This window comes from Mirounga angustirostris, unplaced genomic scaffold, assembly GCF_029215605.1.
Source record: "Mirounga angustirostris isolate CCGP_5_RB_7025 unplaced genomic scaffold, mMirAng1.0.hap1 SCAF_16, whole genome shotgun sequence".
Taxonomy (NCBI): domain Eukaryota; kingdom Metazoa; phylum Chordata; class Mammalia; order Carnivora; family Phocidae; genus Mirounga; species Mirounga angustirostris.
Window position 1 is genome coordinate 6,930,412 of NW_026991724.1, and position 21,035 is coordinate 6,951,446.

The window sequence follows — 21,035 nt, forward strand, 5'->3', positions numbered from 1 at the left end:
GATGATACAACGTGCCTTGGAGTCACCAGGAAACAGATCCAGCAGAAGCACCACAACGGTCTTACCTGTATCAAGATCTCCGATAACGTAAATACTGGCTCCTATGGGTACAGCTCCATAAACAAAAGAGGAACTGGCAGGGATGCATAAGTTCTGGTCGTTAAGATAGATCCACCTGAAAGTGAACACATGGGCAAAACCAAGGAAGTCAAGAGGTCGACGAGGTCTAGGGAGACAGCACGACTCGGTGAGCCACAGTGCCAGGCACTGCGCCAGTTCAGCTCACCCCGCATCCCCATTGCCGGGTTACTGCTGAGTTCCTTCCTGTCACTACGGATACTAGTTTTGCCTGCTCTAGAATGTCACCTACATTGAAACGTAAAGAGCATGCACTTTTCAATCTGCTTCTTTTGCTCAGCACAGTGTTCCTGAGATTCATCTACACTGTTGCTTGCATCAATAATTCATTTCTTTTTAAGTGGTATTCCATTGTATGGAGAGACCAGAATTGGTTTATCCATTCACCTGCTCACATTCATCCGGGTAATTGCCAGTGTGTGGCTATGGTGAATAAAGCCGTTGTGGACATTGGAGTGCAAATCTTCTTTGTGGATATTATGTCACAGAATTGACTGGCTATATGGTTTAAGATACATTCCACTCAGTAAGAAAATGCCACACTGTTTTCCAAAGTGTTGTGCCATTCTGCATTCCAATTAGCAACATCGGGGAATTCCAACGGCTAGGCATTACCACCTGCCCTCACTACTGTCGGTCTTTCTGAGTGTAGCCGTGTTAGTGGTGGGCGCTTCCCTGAGAAGAAGCATGCTGGCTATCTCCGTGTGCGCTCACTGACCATTTTACCCATCTTCTTTTGTGAAACATCTGCTCAAAGAGTTGCTCATTTTTTAAATTGGGTTTTTTGTCTTCCTACTGAATTGTAAGATTCTTTGTATTCTGGGGATACAAGTCCTTTGTTAGATACATATATCATGAATATTTTCCCCAGCTTGTCGATTATCTTTTCATTTTCTTAATGGAGCCTTCTGAAGAACAGTTCTTAATTTTGACGAATTCCAGTTTTGTTTTGTTTTGTTTTGTTTTTTAAATAGTTCATGCTTTCTGTGTCCTTCTAGGAAATCCCTGCCTATTCCAAGGTTGCAAAGGTTTTCCTCCCTATGCTCTTTTCTGGAGATTTCATAGTTTCGGCTTTTACATTCAGGTCTTACAGTATATTTTCAAGTTGAATTTTGGGTACAGTATGAGGTAGAAGTTCATTTTTCTTCCATACAGATATCTAGTTGCTCCAGCATCATTTGCTGAAAAGATGTTTCTTTCCTCACTAAATTGCCTTGGCACTTCTGTTGAAAATCAATTTAATAACCACAAAAGGGATCCAGGGCTCCACAAAGAGGTGGCCAATTCCCCAGCTGAGAGAGAAAATACAAGACAAGTCTGGAGCTTTTGTGCTGCCACATAGGAAGTGCTTAAAGAAGGGTGGGGTGTGTCCACAGGACATGGTTCTAATAGGAAGGTGTTCCCAATGGCCGAAGCTGGAACAAGTGAGCAGCAAAATAAATAATGATAGTACTGGATTTCTAACTCAGAGAGTAAAATAAATATCCGTGAGTCCATACTGATACAAATAAGTAACGGAATATGTTAAAAAAAAAAAAAAAAAAAGAGGGGGAGAAGGGACGGGTCTTCTCTTTACAGAGTTCCAGTTAACAAATGTAGACAGAACGAGGGAAAGAGAAAGATCAGCATTAGGAGACCACCACAGTTCTAGTGACTGCAGGCGGGTCCACTGATGGAAGCATAATCAGTGGTGAAAGTTTGAGAAGAAATGGTGTATTTGCATATTCTCAATCATCTCTTCCAAGATATTTGTTAATTAAAAGGAAAGAACAGCAACTTTACAGTGGAAAAACCCAACAGACCCCACCTTAACCAGGTAATCAAGGTTAGCATCACCAATAATAAGACATGGAGACAGCACATCCTCCTGGAAGGGGGGCATCACCTCCATGGTGTTCCTGCCAAAAATGCTTAACCTCAGCCTATCATGAGAAATCATCAGACAAAGCCAAATGAAGAGATACCCTATAAAAACATGGACCAGTCATCTTCAGGAATATCACGATCATGAAAGGCAGCGAAAGACCAAGGAACCATCACAGGTTAAAAAAGACTAAAGAAACACAACTCAGTGTGTGGTTGGATCCCGCATGGCATCCCAGAGCAAAGGGAAAGGAGAGATTATTGGACAAGCTGGTAAAATTCGAATAAAGACTGTAGTTTACTTAATAATACTGTACCAACAAAAATACCTTGGTTTTGATAGCTGTATAATGGTTACGTAAGATGTTAACATGAAGAAAAGCTGGGTGAATGGCTTAACGGGGACTTTATTTTTACAACTTTAAGCGTAAAATTATTTCAAAATTGAAGTGGTTTTTGTTTAAAAAACAACCACCACAACAACTGTAGATTCTGCTATATAAGAACGTTTACTTAAGGTAATTGGACCAAACAATTTCCTGTCAGTAGCTAACGACGCAGCTGGGGTATAGCAGCCCTCAGTCAGACTTTGGGAATGGATCTAAACCCTTCAGAACTACCAACGTCCAGGCCTACACTCCTTAGTGGAACAGACAGCGTGTGGACGTTATTCCTTTGTCTCTAACTCTGTCATGAAGTGCCCAAGAAGCCAGCGGCTTAGATCTAGTGCATCCGGATGTTAAATACAAATGTGGAACTCTATGACTAAGAACAGCACTTTTATTTCAAAGAACTCTTCCCAGATTGTTGGAAAGCAGCAGCTTCCATATTTTGAATTCTAAGCAAAATGACCTGTCCAAGATCACATAACGACTCAGAGGCAAGGCTAATGGACGGCTGCCATAGTCAAATACCTGCACTCAACATTTGATTCCTCTTCCACCTGAATGCTGACCGGTATCCAGCAGTTTGCTGCAACTGGGAATAGTTTGGCTCTTGGTGTCAAAATGTCTCTAAGAAATAGGGGAAGAAAACATTCAAGAGCTCTCACTGAAAAGTAAAAATAGGGACCTGAACGGGCCTTGAAAGAAAATCTTTGAAAACGTCCAACTACAATAACTGGCTTATTCACATTTTATGTGTTCAGGGCTAAACCTAAATATGTAAACCTTGACATTTAAATTCTTCCCAGGTTCTGAATCAAACGAAGCCGATGAGCATCCCCAGGTCTCATTTGCTGCTGAACCCTACAGCCAGGCCCAACCCCAGTGGAGAGGCACACAACTCTTCTGGGCAAATCCATAACGGGGCCATGTGTATGCTCATGAGGGTAACTGCCACTTCTAAATGAGCATCTATGACTAGACTGTTTACTGAAAAGCCTATCAGAATACAATATTTTGGCATAATTTTGTAGAGTTGAGAATCTCCTATTATTCCTCCCTGGAATAATTAAACAAAGCTCAAGAAATCGGGCTATGTAGATGATCTACCAAATTTGGTCCAAAGCAGATCAATGACTCAAGAGTTCCTGGGTTTCAGAAAAATAATCCTAGGTGATCTATTTCATATAACGCTGAGGCTTCAAAGGAAATGAAACATAAAAACTGAATTGTATTTAGCTGCTGCTTTTAAAACAGGTATAAAAGGCATATTGTTTTGCCTTCTTTGTCTGCCATCTATCACCTTGTTGACCTTGGACAATTTAGCTAACCGTCATCTGTAAAGTGGGGAGACCAAACACAACCACTAACATCCAATGACTTGCAGGGATGAAATGAAGTGGCCAGCATAAAATACTTCACATAGCGCCCTGTACCTGGCGGGCATCACTAAGTAGCAATCCTGTTTGTAACAGAAGAAGCAATAGTATGCCTTTAGTTACAGTGTTTTCAAACACGGGCTTATCAGGACTTGAGGGTACAGGGATGTGTCTTCTGGTAACTTAGAATTAGCAATGTCCCTTGCAAAGGAGACTTTAGAATATAGCCTGGCTTGTAGCAGTGAAGTTCAGCAAGAGCAGAGTAGGAAGGAAAGACAGGCCAGGAGAGATGGGGGGGTGGGCAGCAATCAACTGGAGAGGAGAGGAAAGACAGAGGGAGCTTTAGTGAGGTTTCTGCTTCCAGGGGGGAGAAAGAAGCCCTTAACAAGCCAATCCTCCTGTGATAAACAGCTACAAACTCTGGACGAGATACAAAAGACAATTGCCCGAGGGCTCTGGAGACTGAGCAAAAGCAGGCAGATTTGAGAAAGAAAGGGAAAGTTGAACAAGCAACCCACATGGAGGGAGTTTGTGGATCTTTGATAGCTTTGGCCGAAGGCAGCGTGACACCCCAGCTCCAGGTGGCTGAGACCCCTAGAGAAGACCTGCCGTCTTCGCGGCCACTGGAAACAGGGCAGAGTGTCTTGAGCCAACCAGAATCTCCAGGGTGTATGGAAGTCTCAGAAAGACGAGAGGTAGAGAAGGAGGCCTAATTTTATGTGCGTGCACTCGTCTCAAGTCTTCGACTGACCCCGGAACCACGAGTGCTCGTAACTGAGGCTGGCTTACAGAACCATAGGGAGGTTTGAGCTGCCGTGCACTGCAGGCGTTGACAGCCTGCCAGGAGTCGAACCAGGTACACGGCCTGCCAGAACTCTCAGTGCAACACTCTGAAGCACGGGAAGAGACTTCAGGGCCCCGACAACGTGACAGTCACGATGTTTGGGATGCAACCCAGAATTACTCAACAAAAGAAAAAGCCAGAAAAATGAGAACCCATTCTCAGAACCATGCAGAGATGCCAACTCCAAAACGACCGAATGCTGGGATTATCTATAAGGCGGGGACCTGAATGTGGCTACTGGAACTATGTTCAAAAGAGAACATGCTTGTGATGAAAAGATGGAGATTTCAGTAAAGAAATGAAAAAATCTAAAATTCTACCTGAAGAAGCTGGGAAAAAAAGAGCAGAATAAACCCAAAGAAGGTAAAAAGAAGGAAATAATATAGACAAGAGCAGAAACCAATGAAACGCGAAACAGTGGAGAAAATGAACCAGCCTTGAAAAAAATAAATGCAGTGGTAGGCTTGGCCAGTAGAGGGCGCCGGAGGGAACGCAAGGCTGGATAGTGCAAAGGGCTTCCTTCCTGGGGTTGGTGTGCCTTTCTCCCTCCTCCCATGGGCTGCGGCCTGCAGTGTGCAGGAGACCCAGAGGTGCCTGCCCTCAGCAAGGTCTGCCACCCAACAGGCAGTGTCCTGCATGCAGTGGCCACACCATACCTTGCAGGGTGGGGAGTTCTCTCCCCAGTTTTTCCTCCTTAGGATACTTCCCTCAGCCCAAAGGTAGTAGTAACCACACTTCCGACAGTAGCTATTTCTGCACTCATCAGAACTCTCTTCCACCAGTCAAATAACTATGTGAATTACATTTTCCCTGTTCAGATTACTGGTGTGGTTTCTCTTGACTGGACCGTGACTGAAACAGATTTGGTCAGGAGTATGGTTCAGCGCCCCATGTCTTACAAAGGCATCTGTAGTACCTGCTACCTCCTAACCAATGATCCAAACACACATAATGTCAATGGGGTGGGCCAGGAGGATGTTTTCATGGAACACCAAGGTGATCAAGATCTCCCTGGAGTGACATATGGAGACAGCAGAACTGACACAGCGCTGAGGCCAGACAGTGCAGGGTCCTGTTGGCCCTGCCGGGCAAAAGCAAACTGCTTCTGGTGGTCCCTGCAAATTGGTACGAAGAAAAAGCATGAGCTGGGTTAATAGCCGCACACCAAGGCCAGAGTCCGTGTTGCATAAAGATACATTTGCAGAAAGGCACCACATCTGGGACTAAATCTGTGATCATCAGGGTAACCACCGAATTACGTTTATGAAAGCATACAGTTATTTTCCAAAATCCATCTGACTTTTCTACTTCTTCTAAGTGAATTAAGTGGGGATATGAAAGGCAGCTCCACTCTTGCATTTTCAAGTTTTTGATGGTGGCACTAATTTCCGTAAATTCCTCAAGGATGTAGAACTGCTTCTGGTTTTCTGTCTTGGTAGGAAAGTTACAGAGACTTCCATGCAGCCTTTCCTACCATAATGGCCTCACCCCGTGGATCAGAGAACAAACATGGGGATTCTGCCTGTTGTCAAGTGTGTCTGCTCAATTATAGATCAAAAGATGAAATTGACAGATCTTGACTTCAACAGTCACGATGACTATTCTAAAGAAACAAAAGGGGGGCATCCGGGCTGAGCACGTGCATGGAGGCAGTCAGACACAGGATGGGTTAAGAAGGGAGCTAAAGTGCAGGACATGGGAAGGAAGAGACTAGAAAAGACTGAACATTTCTCTTAACCTCAGACAATGGAGAACCCCAGCAGGAGGCTACATACTATTATCTTTGTTTGGTAAGCAAAGGGGAAATACCAAGAATTTCCAGGAGGAGAATGGAATGACCAAAGTCGGGTTAATCTTTCAAAACCACAAACAGGCCAAATGCCCAGGAAAACTGGTTAGAAGGCTAATGCCATTGCACACACGAGAAAGTGAACACGGGAGGGCAGGAGCAGAGAAATGAAGGTGGGTGACATGGGAAATATTCCAGAGTCTAAAAAAGAAGACGAGACTTGGCAAATGATGAGACGTGAAGCATGAGAGAGAATCAAAGATGAGCTTTTTTGAGTAGGGATAACTGGGAGGATGGTGGTATTAGAAGAGCAGGGACACCAGAACAGAAACAGAGCTGCCTGTCATTCTGTATGTATTATCAAGTTGTCACTATGACGTGATAGAACTTATGGCAATTTCTTTGCGTTCCTTCAAACAGTTTTGTTTTTCATTAGAAACACAGAAAATAAGATATGGCATTTTTCCAGGAAAGTTTTAACCTAAAAATAGGGAACAAAGACAGGAAAGACAAGAGATTACTTAAAAACAATAAATGGTCTCCAATCTAATACAGATTGCTCATCTGGCAACAGTTTCCACAATACGCAAATATAACATACTTGGAAACATCTGCTCTCCTGAGAAATAAACTTCGGCTATATGTTATTTTCCTCCTATAGATATTTACAGGAAAGCCTGTATTTTTAACGCAACGTAGTGTGGTGGCTGAAAAGGTGGCCTCTGGGGCCAGAGTGCCTGAGTTCAAATTCCAGCTCTGCCACTTGCTACCTGTGTCTCTGAGCACATTACTTCACCTCTCTGTGTTTTGGTTTAAGAGAGGAATAAAAAGAGCACATGGACTCAGAGGGTTGTTTTGAAGACTGAGTTACAAATGAGTTAACAGTGTTATGTATGTGTCTAGTGTCACCCAAGCAAGAATCCTATACATTATACTGACAGAAGAAATGAACCTTTCCTCATTCTATTATTTAAAAACTAACACTGGTGGGCCCCTGGCTGGCTCAGTTGGTAGAACATGAGACTCTTGATCTCAGGTTTGTGAGTTCGAGCCCCACGTTGGGCCCAGAGCTTACTTTAAAAACTAACTTTGGGGCGCCTGGGTGGCTCAGTCGGTTGAGCGACTGTCTTCGGCTCAGGTCATGATCCTGGAGTCCCGGGATCGAGTCCCACATCGGGCTCCCTGCTCGGTAGGGAGTCTGCTTCTCCCTCTGACCCTCCCACCTCTCATGTGCTCTCTCTCTCTCATTCTCTCTGTCAAATAATAAATAAAATCTTAAAAAATAAATAAATAAAATAAAATAAAAATAAATAAATAAATAAAAACTAACTTTGGACAGCTCAAAAACAAAGAGACTAATGATCCATGAATTTATCTGGAAGTTCTTTTTAATAGCAAGGAAGGAGCCATATTCTTATGCCTAATACTTATGAACTGAAAGCAAGTAATACCCTTACATTTAAAGCTTATCAACTATTAATATGAAACAACCTGACAGAAATATAAAAGTTCTAGCAACTGATAGCATATTAGGGGCAGACGAGAAACTCTGCACCAGATTTAAGTCCTAGAAACAAACAGGGACAGGGGAGGGTGAAGCACAAGTGGCCCTGGTTCCTCCAGCAAACCAGCGGCAGCCTCTAGCTCACACTGCCCAAACAGGAACTCGGCCCCTCTGAGGATGGCACAAGTCAATATTCTACCGGAGACCGAACACCCTGACCACTGCTTATGCATGAAGTTGAGCAGACAGTCTTGAGATTCATTTGGGCAGGAATTAACATGCTATTTTATACCTTGGACAGTAGCCCTCACAGTAATGGATCCAGAGAAATGTAGAAAAGTCTGAAATTCTGCCCCACCCCCACCATAGCAGACATTTTCTAAACTGCTCTCATATGTTGTCTAATAAATTTTCCAAAGAGGGCCTACCCATGTAATTGACAGGGGGAAGAAAGGCTATGCAAATATCCTCAATTTAAAATACATTAAAAGTTAGGTAACATTCACATTTTTCTCTAAAGTCTTGGTCGCTGCTCATTGTTTGCCCTCATCTAAAATAGTATGAAATTAAACATTGCCTTAAGGCACCCCCTCCTGGTAACCGGATTGAAATACTGTAACAAGATGAATTTTCACATGACCGTTTCCCTCTAAGGATTTGAATAGTCCAGTTTAGTGGTTACCACAATAAAACGTGTGGAAGGAGAGAAGGAAAGGAGGTCAGTAGGAGGGTGTCTACTCTACAAGACCAGTACGGCAACCCGTCAGATGTTTTAAGACTCTGTGACACCAGACTTCATCCACTGAATCAATCATCCACTGATCCATGGACAGATGAGCCGAACCTTGCCCTCAAGAATCTTATGGTTAGGGTGCCTAGATGGCTCAGCTGGTTAAGTGTCTGCCTCTGGCTAGGTCATGATCCCATCCCACATTGGGCTCCCTGCTCAGTGGGGAGTCTGCTTCTCCCTCTACCCCTCCCCCCTGCTTGTGATCTCTCTCTCTCAGCCTCTCTCTCAAATAAATAAATAAAATCTTAAAAAAAAAAAAAAAAAAAGAAAATCTTATGGTTAACAATTACAATGCAAAAGACATGAACTAAATGTTTGGGATTACAGATGGAGGAGCCTAAACGAGACTGAGAGGTGTGAGAAGGTTTTCTCCAGGCAGTGATAATTAGGCACAGTTTTGGAAAAGGCTATATTAACTGGATACATGTTGGAAGGCAAATTTTAGGCAAAAGGAGTAGTACAAAAGCACAGAGCCAAGATAACCATAACATGTTTTGGGGGGCGGGAAATGTTGCTCAGTGTAACTCCAGTAAAGCATATGTGTTGAATAGTAGCAGAAAGAATAGAGAAAGACCGTATCACAGAAGGCCATATATGCTAGGCTAAGGAGTTTAAACTTTCTCCTAAGAGCCATAGGAAGCCAATGAATGATTTTAAACAACCAAGGGTCAAGGTCTGATATAGATTTCAGAAACACCTTTCTATGGTTTTAAGCTACGAATACTTCTGAAGTCTCTGACGAAATCTCTAGTTGGCATTAGGCATATGTCCTAAATAGACAAGGTAACTCAGTCAAGTAACTTGAAAACAAAACTAAACAAATCTAAGACATGACTTTGAAAGCAGAAAGGGAAAGTTGTACAAGTTATGTGAAACCGTTCAAACTTACCTTTTAAACTCGTCATGGTAGAATTCAGACTTGCAAGTGACCATCTCACTCCCCTGGATGTCCTCACGACTCCGGACTCCCCCAAACACGTACAGCTCCATGGCCACGCCACAGGCCACAGCTCCAAATCTGAAAGGTCACACAGAGCATATCAGCTACTGGATTTACAACTCATGGCTGATCCCCGAACCCCTTTTCTGCTTGTTTTAACTCTGCAACGTTCTGGGTTTCATGAATATGTGAGTCTTTCTTTTTAGGAAATGGATTATTCTTTTATTTTTATAGAAACCAAATGCTACGTCAAGGGAAAGGTTCATCTGAAAGAAAGGGGGTGCCTACAGAGTCCACAACTGCATTCTCATACCTTCTCTCCTTCAGCGGACAGATAGCGGTCCACTGCTGAGTCCTTGGGTCGTAACACTCCACAGATTCAAAGAGTTTCCCATATGATCCTCCCCCCATGGCATAGATTTTCTTTTTCATGGCTGCATAGCAGCCGATCTGGAAGGAGAAAGTGAGAGTTGGGGAGGCCAACACTTACACTCCACGTTCGGCAAATGCTAACCTTAGAGAGCACCGTAGGGAAAGGTTTCGATTTCTAATAGTAAAACTATGGTATCTTCCAATACTACAAAGACAGGACTTGAAAAGTGAGAAGAGGAGGTAGTACACATACTGTTTGTTACCTCCACTGACACGACTGTGCTCAGGGAGATACATAAATGACCCTAATTTTTCAAGGAGCTTTCCAGTCTCTCCATTCTTCTACCACTATTTGAAGATTCCAAGATTTAGATTCTGTCGAGCAACATCTCACTCAATTCCTGCTCCAACTGAGTGAAGCACTGAGACTGGGAGCATAGCACATGAGGCGTAAATATCCACAGGACCGGACGAAGCTTTGGTGTGAAGAAGAGCCCCTCCCTCCCACACGGGAACGGGAACACGACAGACCGGGCTCGAAACAGCTAGTGGGAGCCACGTTTTCACTCTACTCAGGACACAGTGGCCATGCTTACCTGCAGGCTGTTTCTCGTCAGGCCCGTATGATGATTAAGAAAACAGGGCTGGAAGACCTGGCCGCCTCCTAGGCGAGTGCGCTCCCGAGGCGCTTGTCAAGCGCAGGCACGGACACAGCAGCCCAGCGCAGAGCCCACCGTCAGGGCGAGCTCTCGCACACACTCCGTCTCCTATCCTGGTGCACGGCGGAGGACCATGAAGGCGGGCCACCGATAGCGACAGAAGCCTACAACGTTCACTCTTTTAACACTACCGATTGCACTAAAAAAGGCGTATGTGGGAAAAGAAGAAATGCTCACTTTAAAAGCCAATTTGTAATCACAAGATACGGTTCTCACCTTTCTAACCATGGTCAAATCAGGTTGCTTCGTCCAGGTTTTAGAATAAATATCATAACACTCCATGGAAATTAGCTCTTTTTCACCATCCTCTCCTCCTAAAATGTACAGCATTCCATCTATCTCCACAATTCCAAAATTATGTCGTGGCTGAAAAGACATCAAAGATCTCTGTACACAACTACCAGACTGAAAGCAGATATCCACACATTTAATAAAAATTACAGATATCATCACATTCCAGAGTTTCAGCAAAGAGGTGCATGCTCAAAACCATCTCTCTCAGACATCTGTAATTTCCCTAAGCAGCTCACCCTTCTGTCACAAGAGACAGAACCCAACCCAGGAGTTATTCGGGACAATGATAAATTCACTGGCGGAATCACCATTTTTTACTCACCACAGCTCACAACAACAAGAACTATTACCTTCTGGTTCACTAAAACTATCTGTGTTTAGCAATGGGCTGTAGCTAAGTGTTTCCAAGTTGGTGTGTGAAAGACAAGGAAGAACCACAGCAAGAGCACTGCCCGAGGATGGGAGAGGCACAGGGAGGCCAGGCTCCTGCTACAGCCAAGTGGAATGACAGAAGCCTGAGGGGTCATTTGACAACAAATACTTGGTGTCCCCGCCATCCCCGCTGTGCCCAGCGCTGTTCTAGCACTAAAGACGGGGCTCTGAGCAGACAGACAAAATCCTCAGCCATCGTTTGTGTGAAAAATTAAAAAATACCCAATATGTGAGAAAGTGCCACATGATATGAAGAGGAAGAAAACAGGCAGAGATGGGATAGCTGAGGGGCGGGAGGGAAGGCTTCCTGGGAAGCCCCACGTGGACAAACACTGGCGGAAGCAAGGAGCGAGCCCCATGGGCAGCTGGCAGAAGTCCCAAAGCACGAGTGTGCAGGTCTGCGGAGCCACGAGGAGGTCTGATGGACGAGAGGAGAGCTGGGACGGTGGCCACTAGCGTAGCCAGCAGGGGGTGTGGCGGGTCGCCATTTCTCTCCTTACATGTACACAGATGTAAAACAAAGGGAAGTGCTGAAGGGAAGACAGACACACTTCCAAACAAATGAAAAAGACCGTTTTACCTCATTCATTGGTGGCAATGCCGTCCATGTGTTTGCATCTGGGTCGTATTTTTCTCCTGAGCTCAGGGTCTGCTTATTTTCATCTTGGCCCCCAAACACAAACAAGAATCCCTCTGTAAAAATCAAATGAGACACACGAGAAAGTTGAAACTTCACTCTTCAACTTCCATCTCCTGCTGAATACAAATGGCACAGCTGTAGAGACAGTATGTGGAGGCAACTTCTCTAATGACAACAGTGGATTTGAGGTCTTCATCACAATTCATTCGATCCTCACTGAGAGAGGCTAATTCACATCTGTGGGTCACTTTGGCCAATTCACCTCACTCGGCAGCTGAGTGGATTCCGACTACCCTACAGCGTACAACCCAGACTGGCACCACCCACACGGACACCAAGCAGCTCCACCTATCCTACCCCTCTCTGTGATTCTCAAACAACTTCCGATCCACAGCCCACATATGCTCGTTCAAGACCCAGGAGCACTCAGATCCGGGGCACCTGTGCACTTCATATTAAAAACAGCATCTAAGAATCACTGTTGAAGTTCCTATTTCAAGTAATGGTGGATTAAGTTATTCATACCAACTCCTGTGCAAAACAGCTAAATTGCTGGACAAAACATTTTTGTTTTGTTTTGTTTTGTTTGACAAGCATTTTTGAAATAATCTTAAAAGAGAAGAAGCCAACAGGACAATACGGCAAAGCTGAAAGGAAAAGTGGGAGCTGGAGAGGTCACCACCCATGGAAACCATTTTGCTTTGAAGGCATTTACCACACTGGGAAATTTCCAACCTTTCTTATAATGGCTTTGAGGGCTTGAAAGGGACAAAAATCAAAATCCCAGGCCCACAGGAAGTGTGACTTTTGGCACGAGAGCCTCTCCAAAGTTCAACAGGAATTAGAACCCAGATTTAAATCTCCTCCCTTGTCTAGGAGATCTCAAGGTTTGAATTTGATTTACAGTAATTCAAGTCCAAATTTGCAGTGCTTATAGGCAACTGGAAGAAACAAATGCAAAACTTGTGTGGAAGGAAGTATCCTTACCTAATCTTTAGATTCTAATATTCTAAGATTTTAAAGCATCAAATTATTCCTATAAATAATTTTTAATAAAATGATCAGCACCCAACCAAAGATACTCGGACACACAAACTAGACTCTATAAAGAAGAACCAGCAACAACAAACAACAGGAAGTAGTCTTGCAAAGACTTCAAATTTCAAATACTGGACTACCCAGAAAGATGATAAAATGAGAATGCTTACTCTGTTTAAAAACTGAGTGACAAATTTCTAAAAAAGCTTTTATTAAGTTATCTGAGAGAGAGAGAGAGATAGCAAGAGAGAGCATGAGCGTGGGGGAGGGGCAGAGGGAGAGGGAGAAGCAGACTTCCCACTGAGCAGGGAGCCTGATGCAAATGCCCTGAAAGACAAATTTTAAGAGAACTCTTGGAAAAAGAGGGCTGTAGAAGTCACACAGCAGATCTGAAAAAGATTTAAAGAGAATGTCTAGGAATAAAAAAAGAAAAACACCAGATAAAATTTAAAAAAATTAATAGATGGGTTTAATGGCAGATCTGTCACAGTTGAAGACAGAACTCATTAAGTGGAGGGTAAGTCAAAAGAAACCATAAAGAGGGCAGCACATGGAGAGGCAAAAACATGAAAAACAAGACAAAACAGAGGCAGGAGGCTAAGGACAGAGCAAAAAGTGTAGCCATGTTTAATTGGACTTCCAAAGCAGGAGGAAAGAGGACAATGGGGCAGAGGCAATACATGAATATGTAAAAATAAGAATTTTCCAGATTTGAGGAAAGGCCAAGCCACAGAGTCAAGATGCCCTAAAATTCTATACCCAGCACAAGTATCCTTTAAGCATGAAGGCAAAACAGTGACATTGTTAGACAAAGAAATCAAAGCGTTTGCTACCAGTAGACCACAATAAAGGAAATTCAAAAGGATAGACCTCAGAGAGAAGGCAAATAATCCTAGATGGAAGGTCTGAGGAGTAAGAAGGAAAAACAAAGAAAGTGGTGAATATGTGGGTAAATCTAAACATTCTCTCTCTCTCTCTCTCTCTATATGCATATATTCAAAACAGATGAATCAAACATTCATATGTAGATACTTATTCATAAATAGTCATATATTTTAATAATGCAAGACTGTGAAACATGAAGAACAGGAGAAATGCACTTGGGCTTTTATAACTTAAGAATACAGGCTATGGTATCTATGATGACTTTCAAAGCAATATAGACAAAGAATATAACTTCTAACCTGGAAGAGCAGAAACAAAGTGAATGACAAAAAAAGTCCATCAATTTAAAAAAAAAAAAAAAGGCAGGAAAAGAAGTAACACAGTACTGGCTGGACAAATAGGAACCACTTGGTCATGTCACAGCCTTGTTCACTACAACTGGACACGACCCCATCCTCACTGCTCAATGTTTCTGAAATACCAACCCCTCGAGGAAATCTTGGAAAATCTGTGACATAGGAAACATTGTGGCAGGTATGTGTGTGTGAAAACTATGAAAAGGTGTACACGTTGTGGGAAGGAAATGTAAGGCAGCTAATTCTGAGAAGAGAGAACAAGGAAATCAGACTCACATCCTGTTGGCTACCCCACTGCATCCTGCTGCTTATTACTGACAATAACTTCAATCATTTTGGAACCCCAAAAATGATTCCATTTCTGTACTATAGTACAGCTTTGGCCATTTCTATAATATGGAATGGTATGGTATAGCTTTCAAAATCTTTAAAGTAATGTTAGTGGGCAAGCAGAGACTATAAAATATGAAGGATTCCTGGAAGACTGTTGATTTTAATTGGAATTTAGTGAAATGGCACTTGTGGGTGGACCCAAAAGAGCAGAGCAAGGTGAAGAGAAAGGCAGCGAACAGTCAGAAGGCAGCAAGTACAGCCTTTCCTATCACCTTCGTGAGTGAGAGCTTTGACTAACATGGAGCCGTTTTCAAACTTGGGAAGGTCAAGTGAAACATGCGTTCTGTAGTAAAATAACTTGAAGCCTTGCTAATATAAAAAATGTTTTCTAAAGTCTCACACAAAATGGCTGCTTTGACATAACACCTTTACTTTTCATGTAGTTACTTAATTCTAAATTGCATGAATTCAAAAAAACGGGACTATTATGGCTCAAGGGAATTCCGTGTTCTGGGTGCAGCCACAGAGCTAACGAGTGGGAAGAGTCACTGAATGTGGCTCTTCTATCGGTAAGACATCAAATAAAATGCTCCTCTACTAAAGTCTTAAAAATAGCTTACGTATTAAAGATTCAGGAACAATAAAGACTGACAGAAGATACTCTTCTCCTTACAAAGTCTTGAAAGCGAGAGCTACACAGAAGACGTCATCATGGAGATAATAAAATTATCTCTTAAAATTAAATCTCTAAAAGGTTTTGAATCATTCTGTACAACCCTAAAAGTACATATTACTCGATCTTGTGTTTAAGTAAAATTGACCACAGAATGGTACCTGCTGAGAGAACTCCGTGGTTAATTCTTGGCATGCTTAAAGGGGCCAGTTCAATCCAAAGCTGCCTATTAGGGTCATAAAGAGGGCACATACATCGCATCGCTGCTGTTGGTTTCCGTGAACTAAGGAAATAAATAATTGATTAGCAGTTAATGTGTTTTATATAGTTCTGCTTATAATAACTATGACTAGTTTTACTGCTCTAAAGAATGTTTAAAACATTTAAAAAAAATCTACTGCTATTATGCTTAGATACCAAAAAAAAAAAAAATACCATGAATTCCTGTTTATACGGAAATAGCTCTTCCTTTACGACTCTTGAAACGATGCAGATCCATACTTACACTCTTTCTTCTCCGCCAACAGTCACAATGCACTCCGAGTAGCCCCGGGGCTTGAAGTTTGCGAGCATGGCCTCCCCTTGCTGCGGCTGGCTCAGCGGTATGTTGTTGCACTCTCTGACAATTTCTCGTACTAATGGTTCATTGAGCATCTGTTCCCGTAAGTAGCTGGAGTCTAACCCTGAAACCCACAGAGCTGACATCACGTCCTTCATGTGGACCTGCACCAGAGGGTAGGAAGGATGGGGAGAAAAAAAATGTAGGACACAGCACACAGTTTGTAGAACATATGTTTTCTGACTCACGGAAAAGCTGAAATTGTTAAAGGATTATCAGCGGGCAAGTCACAAGTGCAGGAATATGCTTTACTGGCCCCTTTCCTTTCTACTTCCCCATAGCCTTGATAAAGACAAGTTTAACTTAAAGAATCATCAGCAAGCAGCTTTCTTTATACCCCAAAGGGTCACTCGGCTGCAGTGGCCTTATTTCACACAGCTGGATGTGCTGGGAGTTAAATCACATTCATGGGAACATTATACACAGGAGTAGCTTGATTCTGTACAGTTAAATAGATAATTAAAATAGATCAACATTAACATTACAAGAAAAACACAGAAAAGGTATAGTTCAGAAAAATTCTGAGTACTATGTATTTCTTCATTGTTAAAAAAATCTAACATATAATATGAATTATGTACTTTTCATGATGACTCATTAAATTTGAACTAACGGACTACAGCATTCTACATACACGAGGTGAAACTCCTTAGTGACTAGTTTCTCTTGGTTTTGGAATAGTCAACCTCGCCCCTTGAAGAAGAAAGGAAATGACAGCTAACGACTGTGGTCTCTGTGCGCGGGAGCAAACTGGGAACTCTCCTATCTCCTTTCCTCATCTACCCAACAAATGTGGAAAACCGAATGCTAGTTGTACCGACTATGCTGAGACTACGACCATACGGGAGTGTGCGTTTCTTTATCATCACTGCGCAACAGTTTCCATCCGTGTTACAGTAGTCCACAGTTTCTAAATAAGCCTATAGAATTTTAAAAAGTACAAGATATTCACTAAAACCCAAGTCAACAGTTGCTGAGAACCATTAACAATGCGATTATACATTTTGAAAACTTCCCTAAAACCTAACGTAGTTCTTATTTCAAATATAGCAGTTGTAGCTGGAGTCTATAAACACTGGACTTAAAGCTCCGTGATTTTGCTCCCTCCCCCGCTGTGGTGCCAGTTTGGATCTAAAGGCTGATATTCTCTGAGACCCTTCCTTCCCAGCCGTTGCTCCCAGAACCTTCCCCTCTGGAACCGCACTGCCGCACTGCAGAGCGCTCTCCTGCTCTCTGCTGAGTGGTGTCGATCACTCCAGGGAGAGCCCACACCACAGAGGTTCCAGACGCCCCCTCCCCTCACCTCTCTCACTCTGCTGCCCTTATCAGAGTCCCCGTGTGGGTCCGCCCAGTAATGGTGCAGAGATGGATGCTGAACAAGAGAGTTAGAGACATTGAATCTCTAAAATCCCCAGCTTAAGCTTGAAATGCATTTTCCCGCTAAAAGCAATACAGAAAGGATATTATGTTCCTTACAAGTATTAATATTTTCATTGCCATATTAGGAGTTACATGCGCTTTTGTAGTCTGGTCTGAAAAAAACAACCACTTCAGTGATCCTATGCAAAGATGTACCACAGACATCTTTTATTTTATTTTCTTTAAAGATTTTATTTATTTGAGAGAGAGACAGAAAGAGAGAGAGCATGGGGGGAGCAGAGGGAGAAGGAGAGAGAATCCCAAGCAGACTCTTCTCTGAGCATGGAGCCCGATGTGGGGCTCGATCTCATGACCCCGAGAGATCACGACCTGGGCCGAAATCCAGAGTTGGAGGCCCAAATGACTGAGCCACCCAGGCGCCCCCAGACATCTTTTAGATCACTACTTCGTAAGCCTTTCCAGTTTATGGGAAAGGAGAAAACACCCAATAAATGAGTGAACGAATGGAATAAGGAGGTAAAAAGGCAGGGTCAGACCACGTTATAAACCACAGGTACCTTTCTTAGTTCTGTATCATGTGCTATCCAGCGAATCACTGCTTCAAACACATATCTTTCATTGCCGACATTTAACTTCTCGAGAGAAATCACTTCTTTAAGCTTCTGAGGACTAAGTTCTAAGAATTCTTCTGTGCTGCTGACGTCTCGGAAATGAGTCTCCAGGTACTCCGTGGCTAGGTAATGGACATGGTGCAGGCAGTAATGGAGGGCAAAGTCGCGGATGCCAATGCAGTTCTCGGCTGCGATGCAGCCTTCCAAAAACTCACAGCACAGAGTTTTAAGATCTGTCAGCAGGAGCAGGTCCGCTGCCTGTACAACATCTTGGATTGTATCTTCGTTCAGCCGGATCTACAAGAGTATCATAAATATTTTACGCTTCAATGTATGTATTTAAAGCCCAAACCACTAACCTATTAGGCTGAACCGTATGAAAGCTCCACTTCTGTAGGTCAGAGATGATCAACTACTGGCAATTTCACACAGTCCAGCCCAGTGCTTCTTTTTCAAAAGGAGTTTGAGGGCACCGGTGAACCTTCAAACAATGTGAACAGAACATGGCTGGCTGACTTTTCCCAGCACTTCCCTGGCTTTACCAACATTAACTATCACGAACCCTTCCCGGGCGCACTGTCCGCGTTGCTCACTTCTAGAACTAAGTGGCCGAAATGCTTGCGAGGTGGACAGTGCTGCCTTCTGTGGTAAACTGAAAGGGTTTCCTTTAAACACCAGCACTGGAACTGCGTCAAATCCTGCCTCCAGATACACCACGTTCCGTCTTTTGCCAGATGGCATGCCAGACACACCACACCGGTCCCTTGGAGAGGGGCGGGCCACGCGGCCGGAGGACCTCATTCTGAATGCCAAACATCGCATTCGGTGCCACATGTACACTCTGGTCTCAAACCTATTTTCTGGAAGAAATCCCTAAGGTAAGATTTCTTGTTTATCATTAAGAACTTCACTTTTCCTTAATCTTCTGATGCTGCTTCCTCCTCCCATCTCACAGTTCTTGCATGCAACACTAAGGCGATGTGAAGAAACAAGCCTCTAAAACATTGCCACAATCACAACGGTCCAGGTTCTCCTCTCCCAAAGAATGGGCGCTTGTCCCACACTTGGAAATGAGAAGGAGAGGCTCCAGAGTACAGTACAGCAAGAAATGTTGTGTCACATTTCACACATTGTGTACCACAGATGCAGAAAAAGAATGTATGACTGCCAGTCACCTTATATAAACTGAGCAACAGAACTGTGGAAACAAGTGTGTCGAGCAAGTCACAAGTAAGGAAAAATTTCCCATTTACTTGATGTATTAAATTCAGCCACACAGGGGCGCCTGGGTCATGATCCCGGGGTCCTGGGATCAAGCCCCGCATCGGGCTCCCTGCTCCGCGGGAAGCCTGCTTCTCCCTCTCCCACTCCCCCTGCTTGTGTTCCCTCTCTCGCTGTCTCTCTCTGTCAAATAAATAAATAAAATCTTTTAAAAAAATAAATAAATTCAGCCACACAGCAGTGGATGGCTGTACACCAGTCAGATACAGGCATGCAAGAAAACCACCACATTCCATCCTGGTAAAACCGAAGTGCCAGATCAGGAGTTGGTTATAACTTATGTTGCAACTATGGTTATAAACCATAATTAAATTTTTTCTCTATTTTTCTTTTCTTAAACCATAATTAATTTTAACTGGGAACAAAACACAGAAGTCTATCTGTAAATAAGGTTTCAAGATTCAAATCCAAGCCCGAAGAGGAATATGTTCCTCCTGGCTTGTAACTTGTTATAGTTGCTGCTGAAATGATTTTAAAAGTTAGATGAGAGGTTGGTCCTCAGCCTGGTTTGTGATGCTTCCGAGTATCTTCAGTATTTTAAGGACTGTCCCAAATCAATCTAAATTCATTTATTTTTAACAATCACACACATCATCTTACATGCACATACCCCCCCCCCACCTACTGTTCAGAGAAAAGAGAAGGGGTAACATCATGAAATTAACCCAAAAACTTCAAAAAGAATGACAATCACCGAGGTTGACTGAATGAATATATGCAGAGAAGGCAAGCAGTGTGTTAGAAAACATGTAGGAGGCGGCTCTTACAAACAGGAAAGGTAAAATAAGATGAGGATGGAATACAGGAGAGAGAAGGAAAGAAGCTCTCAAAAAGAGTCAAGATAAAATGTATTCTCACATACCCAAATGTAAGATACACTAATTTCTTCCTGTTAATAAACTAGCCCTGGTTCAACCTAAGATTGTTCATAAGAGCCCTCGTGCTACATTTTAAATCACAAAATCAGGGGTTGGGGGCTTGAGGATGGCAAAGAAAAAGAAAAAGTCTAATCACTTATCACCTTTTCCCTTGGGTTTCATTAAATCCCCAGAAATATAAGTGGGCAGAAAGTAAAGGGACATCAGCAAGAATGGGGTGCAACAGGGATGTTGGTCCTAGTGGGGCAACAGAACCCAGGCATCATGAACACAACGCAGGTGCTTGTCATTTGTATGAATCTCAGACTCTTTATTTCTATAAAATAACTCCCACTGCCCAAGGAAGCTCCCATTTCCAGGTTATGGGGTACAGAGCAAGATGGGAATTAAGGTTTAAAAACATAAAGACAGCCATGAAAGGAGCATCCCAGGTCCTTCCCATCTCACGATGGAAGGTGGAGCTCAGAATGATAAATACAAAAACTGGGACTGGGTTAAGATTTTACTCAGTCTGCTTTTCTTTTAAGAGCAGAGCCCCAGAAGAACAGCTGGGCGTCATTCCCAGCAGGAGATACATGTCACGCAGACAATGACTGATGAAGAGGACAATGTTGCTGGGTCATAGAATGGATGAAGGAGACCCTCACCCTGAGCTTGAGAGGCCTCTACTTAAGTCTTCCTCCCTGTGTGTCTCATCATACCTGCCCACTGAAGATGTAATCCAGGATCTCTCTCATAACCATTACCGATATCCCTTCAAGTTCAATCTTATAGGTTGATCCATCATCTTTTGGAGGATTATAGTTTAACTTTGTCCTAAGAAAGGGAAAAAAATGTAAAATTTCTATGAAAGAACAGAAACAGCTATAAATATTTATGTACTAAAACTCTATA

General features: G+C 43.0%; 1 protein-coding gene across 3 annotated transcripts in view; it reads right to left on the minus strand.

Annotated features, from left to right (window-relative positions):
- Nucleotides 1-21,035, minus strand: part of GAN (gigaxonin) — a 55,627-nt gene that overhangs the window by 10,877 nt on the left and 23,715 nt on the right. For all 3 annotated transcript variants that reach the window (XM_045890681.3, XM_054511242.2, XM_064581734.1), the window contains 9 exons: nucleotides 20,843-20,957; nucleotides 17,929-18,279; nucleotides 15,878-16,095; nucleotides 15,534-15,655; nucleotides 12,028-12,140; nucleotides 10,938-11,087; nucleotides 9,944-10,080; nucleotides 9,580-9,708; nucleotides 66-175 (listed from right to left, as the gene is read on the minus strand). In XM_045890681.3, the coding sequence (XP_045746637.1) occupies nucleotides 66-175; nucleotides 9,580-9,708; nucleotides 9,944-10,080; nucleotides 10,938-11,087; nucleotides 12,028-12,140; nucleotides 15,534-15,655; nucleotides 15,878-16,095; nucleotides 17,929-18,279; nucleotides 20,843-20,957 (1,445 nt within the window). The remainder of the gene's footprint in view (nucleotides 1-65; nucleotides 176-9,579; nucleotides 9,709-9,943; nucleotides 10,081-10,937; nucleotides 11,088-12,027; nucleotides 12,141-15,533; nucleotides 15,656-15,877; nucleotides 16,096-17,928; nucleotides 18,280-20,842; nucleotides 20,958-21,035) is intronic.